The sequence below is a fragment of the Harpia harpyja genome, chromosome 8, assembly GCF_026419915.1.
Source record: "Harpia harpyja isolate bHarHar1 chromosome 8, bHarHar1 primary haplotype, whole genome shotgun sequence".
NCBI lineage: Eukaryota > Metazoa > Chordata > Aves > Accipitriformes > Accipitridae > Harpia > Harpia harpyja.
The window spans coordinates 50,461,105-50,467,104 of NC_068947.1; the positions used below are offsets into that span (position 1 = coordinate 50,461,105).

A 6,000-nucleotide genomic window follows, 5' to 3' on the forward strand; every position below is an offset into this window, starting at 1 on the left:
GCCATCAGTACCATCCAAATTTAAAGCGGCTCCAAAGGTGAATGGGGCAAGTCTCACAGTTTCCATCTGCCCTACACCACTGACTCAGCAAGAGTTTTCTCAGCTGTAAAGGGAGGAAAAAACCAAACACTACCACCGATAATATGCATAAAAAGACATAATGAATTTTCCTGATTTAACAGTCAGTCACCAGAGATATTCTCTCTCTTCAGAGAGAGAGAGATTCAGTTTAAATACAAATTAAACAAAGTAAATGTGAGGTGCTTGCTAAAGTGTCTGGAAGCTATCAAGCCAACCATTTATAGAATGAAGTGTCTCTCTGCTATTGTGCCCATCTGTCTTGACTAACCTGTCAAAATTTATAAGCAACAATAGTTCACAATGCCTATTCCATCCTGATAAGCAGTGCTACCAAGTAAAATGATATGGAGTTCACATATTTTGTAACGAACAGGTCGTTCAGTATAAAGAAATGTTAAATTGTTTAAATGAAAATTGAGTATCATCAGAATTAGAGAGATTCCTAAAATAAAGCATGTCTTTCAGTCCTTCCAGAAGAGATGAGACTTGACTTCAACTAATCCACCGAGTTTTTATGTATTTATGTTTTTAAGCTGGTATACAGTTTATTGAAATAAAAACTATGGCTACTGCTTCCCAAAGGAAACAGAAAACTGAAAAACACCAACTGCCAGAGCTGAGGATGCATGATATCATTAACAAAGAACCAACAATAAAGAGCCAGTATCTTCAGAAGCTTAAAAAGGGAGATTAAACATTGGCAGAAAATATCCCCCGTAAGTATAGTAAACACTTATGCTAGATCACCAGCTACATCTCCTTGCTACAGCAAAGGAGCAGTGATTGCTATTAAACTTACAATATCCTCAGGAGTTGCACGGTGGACTGTCAAATCATGGACGGTACTCTGCAAACAGGAGCCAGAGAACACATCAAAAGCCAGAACTGAGGACGAACTGGATTTTTTTCAAGTTTCTTTAAAAAAAACCACCTCTAAATTACAATATAATTAGCATAAAACTATAGAACGGTGCATTTTTATGGTACTATAAAGCATCCCACCCTCAGCGAGGCAGCCAGTCAGTAAAAATGATACCCCTATCAAGGCTGGGTGGGCTCTTCAGCCTGAGGAGCGGGCTGCCAGCTGGGAGGCCTCACCTCAAGCAGCACCAAGGAAGCGAGAGGGGTCATGCCCACGCCACGCACACTCAACTCCCCGTCACGGTATCCCTCCCCGCCCAAATCCACACACAAACCGGGTATCTCCAAACGCGAGCCCCCACAGAGGACGGTGACCTCGAGAGCCTTCCCCCCCACACCTCAGCCAGCAGAGACTCCCCGGCCTTTCCCCAGCCGGTAAAAGGCCACACCGCGATCTGTGTATCACCCAGCAAAAGCAACCCCGCCGCCGGGCCCGCCTTGCTGCCCGCAAACCGGAGGAGGAGCGGGAAAAACCGCCAAGGCCGAAGCAGGCTCGGGGACCCAGCTCAGCACCCGGGAAGGGGAAGCACTTACATCCCAGTCCCGCTTAACCGTCGCCGCCTTTCTGGAGCCCTTCTTACCGGGGCCGCGGGGCCGCGGTCCCCTCAGCAGCGACATGGCCGGCCCCGCGGGGCGGCGGGAAGAAGGCGGAAGCTCGAGCGGGCCGCGCGCGCCTCCCCGCCCACCCGCCGTTGCCATGGGGACGGAGCCGTTTCTCCCCCCCCCCCCCGCCTTCCCGCCCTGAGGGGAGTCAGGCGGTAACGGCTCTTCCCGCCCTGGCTTCCCCTCAGGGCACCCCAAATTACCACCGCCGCCCTCCGCGGTGAAACATCCCCGCCTCGTTCACCCGCACCTCACGCCGCCTTCCCCCTTCACGCGGGTAGGTTACCGCCGGTGCCTGCGGCTCCTTCTCTCTCTTGGGTTTTCTGTCAGGGTGCAGCCTCTGCCCCTGCCCACCCCCGGGTGGCACCTCAGGGGTGCAGAGAACAACAGCCACCCCCCCCCCCCCCCCCAAGAAGGGCAGTGCCTTGGCAGCTCCAGCCTTGTGTGGAGGGGGCTCTTTATACTTCACAGGGAAAATCCACACGAGCTGCCCCTAGCAATGTCACTCTACCATGTCTTCCACCTCTCACCTTAATTTTCCTACTCGCTCATTTCACTAATATCCGTCCTCGCTGCAAATACCGTCCCAAGCCATGTCTCAATGTCCCTCTGAGGAAGCTTTGCAAATTTCCCCATGCAATAATGTATTTCAGATCCTATTATGGGTGATTAAGAGCAGAATGTCACGCTAATTATTACATTAAGGCGACATCAAATCAAAGAGTGGCCCTTGACTGTGTTTTAACAAACAGATCTCATTAGCTGTGCCACTGAGGAAGGGTATACTTCCCTACCCACTAGGAATTTCTAGCTTCCACAAAGCAACAGGCTGTTCTCAAGTCATTTAGCTTACACAGGAGTGCAATATATTTCTTATAGACTTGCCCCACGAATATGCCACTTCCCTGTCACACACGCAGAGGCAAGATGTAAATTACTCTGAAGGGTTAGAGTTAATATTTTGTATTACAGTGTGAGCTTAATATTTTGTCAGTGGGAGCTGGAAAGTGAAGACATAGGGTTTATCAGCCTTTCATTCAAAACTCCTTCCTTCCTTAAAGAGAAAAATTCCCATTCACCAAGATTTCCTGGTGCTTAAGGTCCTCACAAATCTAATTCTGGCTTTACCAACATCACTGTAAAAAGATTCATGTGAAGGTACAGATGGTAATGGTTAATGTGCTGAGGGAAGGAATTGTGTTGCATGTGATACAAAAAGAAAAAGAAGATTGAAATTATGAGGGGAGGAAAAAAATGACAGAGAAATACTATCAGCAATTGCCTCTGCTGAAGTGCTGCAAATGTGGCTAAGTCTTTTTTTTCATACTGGAGGTTGCATCTGAATTTGAGTTTCCATCTAGGCGCTAAACATAGATACCATACGCAACCTGAAACTGAACATCAAATTTCAGCCTGTGGTAAAACAAATCCTTGATCCTAGGCACATGGGCAAGTTTTGAATCCAAAAGTATAAATCAAGGGTGCATCTGGAATTCTCTCCTAACATGGCTTTAAATTGTCTTGAAGAACACAGTCTACTGAAGAATAAAGAGATAAAGGCACAATTAGATCAATACGTCATCCACTGTGAAACCTCCTAAACCTCTCTACTGTTATTAATTACAATCAAATATAAGTGTTAAATACCTAATACAAGCAAATATAATACAAGCCAGAGACACTTCTCATTCAACCAGCCTATTCTCAAACACTTCACCCCCCTACAAGAAAATGGCGGGCAGGTTCTATCAGACGCCTTAAAAACCTGTCTGCCTTGCAGTTCTTGTTGTTCTTCACACTGCGTTTACAGCAGAGTCTGAAAATGTTGCGTTATCTCTGCAGAAGCCAGCTGAGCATCTACAGCATCTATTAACTCGCAGTGGAGCTTATATAAGATGGAGACTACATATTCAAACAGCAGTGATTTAAAACCATCAGGTTTCCAAACAATTTGGTTTGTTATACATTTATACTCTTTCCCCTTCCAAGCTAGTATGATTTGGGGAATTCCTTTGTAATTAAGATCTTTCCTCTATCCTAGATGTTTTTGCAGCCCTGGTTACCAGGAGAAATGTCATTTCTTTACTGTGGTTTTTTCCCAATAGCAATGAGATTTTCTACTTCTGTGCTATAGCAAAAAAAAAAAAACAACCAAAAACCAAACCTAAAACCAAAACCAAAAAAAGCCCCAAAACCTTAGGGAGCAGCTGGCCCTCACTGGCCCCTGATGCCAGAGTACTGTGGCACATACAAGAATATCAGACTACTTCCACTGACCCAGACCCATGGTCTGTCTGGATCAGCATCTTGTCTCTTACAGGGACTAATTCTTTCTTCCAAAACACATGCTGCTATTCAAGAACCAGATCCAGGTGGAAGTGAAAAGGGGCCACCCTTCTTTATCAAAGGGGCTGAGTGATGAGTTATAAATCAGCCAACCTCCATTTGTTATCTGGAAAGATAATGAAACAAGTTGTTTGGCAGTGTGCAAGCAACTAAATAACAATAAAGTGATGAGAAACAGGCAGTGTGCATTTGTCCAGAACAAATCATGTCAAAGTAACCTAATTTATCTCCTTGCAGAGATAACAGACTTAGTAGGTGCTGAAAGGAATAGACGAAACATATTTTGACTTTGGTAGGGCTTTTGACATTGCCTTGAACACTCTCATAAAGGCAAATAAGTCTCAGCTTGTATTAACATGAGAGGGGGGATCGAAAGCAATTCCCAAACTGTAGCTGTGGATATTTTCCTGTCAATAGGAAGTTATACCAAATTAAGAGATCTGATCTGTCTGCTAGGATTGATTACTTTAATTAGTGACTTGAATGGTGGAATTGACCTTTGTCTTCAAACTTCTGCAAATAACACCAAGTTGGGCAGTACCACACTTCGGAGGCAAAGATTTGAACAGAGGTTTAACTTTGCTAAATCACAGAAATAGCCTCAAAACAGTGAGGTGAAATTCAATGAAGACAAGAACAAAGAATTACACTTTGAAAAGAAAACTTGAATTCTCAAATTCAAAACGAAGAAAAAACATGTAGTCTTTGGTAAGACACCAAAACGTACGTCCACTCAGGGAAAGTACTTTAAGAAATCCATAATTCTGCATTGGAAAGTGTGGATTATATGAAGAGCCACTTCTTCGTCATGAAGACAACACAACTAGGGAGGGACAACGCACTGACACCACACTGATCTCCCGATTTGAAATATGTACAGCACCAAATGACACAAAAATTATTTGCAGCTGCCAGAGCTACCTTGGTTTGCAGAATACTGGACTTGTGCCATCTGTCACATTGCTCTGAGCAACCTGGCATGGCCCTGTCGCATCCCAAGGCTGGAGCGACTCAGGTTCGTGGATTTCCTTTGTCAGAATTAAGGTGAAACAACACCGGGGGAGTTTAAACAACAACCAACATTTATTCAACCAAGCTAACCTTGCCCAAGTACAAGTGAACTTATCAATGTGAACCTTGCATCATGTCATTAAGCCGCTGTTTGAAAGGAGAAGGGAGGTATAGAAAAAGAAACAGAAAAAGGAACATGAAACTATGTCAGTAAACTGTACAACGTGTGCTAACCGTATATAAGCCTTACTTATTTGGGGATCAGTTCAGGGAAGACAATAAGGAGAGCCCTCCCATTGAGTTACAAGGTTCAGAGTGGACCCCCTTGCTTTCTAGACTCCTTCTCAAAGAGGAGCCCAGGGGTGGCTAGATCCACTCCTAGTCCCAGACTTGGTCAATGGTTTATGTCTAAAGGGACGAGGTGTAGGGACTGGGTGGGGGGCAGAGAGAAAGGAGGAAGAAAGAGAGAAGAAAGGGATTTCACCAGTCCTGGGTCCAGCGTTGGTCCAGCCAGTCTAGAGATCTAGTTCCGGAGCGTGCCCCGAGAACTCGTCCTCCCTTCTTTTATACATAAAGCATCCGCCCCTGCAGGTGGGGATTTGCCATCATTGAGCAAGTGCAGTGTGAGCTCAGGAATGTTCCAGAAAAGAGTTGGTGGTCTTGACATGTGCAGTTCACATTCCCTGGACTCTCTGGAAATGGGTTGGTGGGCTTGGGTGGTCATCGGGGAGTTGCTTCTCCCTCCCTGCAGGCATGACTGCTATCTGGCCTTCCCTTCAGGCGCATACGTTGTGCTTCTTCTCATGGTCGCTTAAGATAAGGAATTGTGGCTTTGGAGAAGCGCGGTCCCACCCTCCGTGGGGCCTTCTCCTCCAGCCACATTTTCCTGTTAATACCACTCCAGTGCTTTTACAGAGGCCATCTTCTCCACCAAAGTTCTTTAGCAAATGTTTGAGACATTGGCTATAATTTGTTAGACCGTCACAGGCCCTGACATGCTTTTGCTTTGCCGTACTCCTGCTGTTGCCTGAAGCCTCT

The 6,000-nt window shown here is 45.5% G+C and overlaps 1 protein-coding gene across 14 annotated transcripts in view; it reads right to left on the reverse strand.

Annotated features, from left to right (window-relative positions):
- The window catches only part of SPICE1 (spindle and centriole associated protein 1), a 29,768-nt gene extending 23,996 nt beyond the window's left edge, over positions 1 to 5,772 (reverse strand). For 4 of the 14 annotated variants that reach the window (XM_052795184.1, XM_052795182.1, XM_052795193.1 and 1 more), the window contains exons 1-2: positions 1,537 to 1,696; positions 881 to 928 (exon numbers count right to left, since the gene is read on the reverse strand). In XM_052795184.1, the coding sequence (XP_052651144.1) occupies positions 881 to 928; positions 1,537 to 1,620 (132 nt within the window). In that variant the 5' untranslated portion in view covers positions 1,621 to 1,696. Of the gene's footprint in view, positions 1 to 880; positions 929 to 1,536; positions 1,698 to 4,872 lie in introns of those variants that run through there. The other 10 variants (XM_052795183.1, XM_052795191.1, XM_052795192.1 and 7 more) reach the window with 7 other exon arrangements.
- Positions 5,773 to 6,000: the final 228 nt, after the last annotated feature.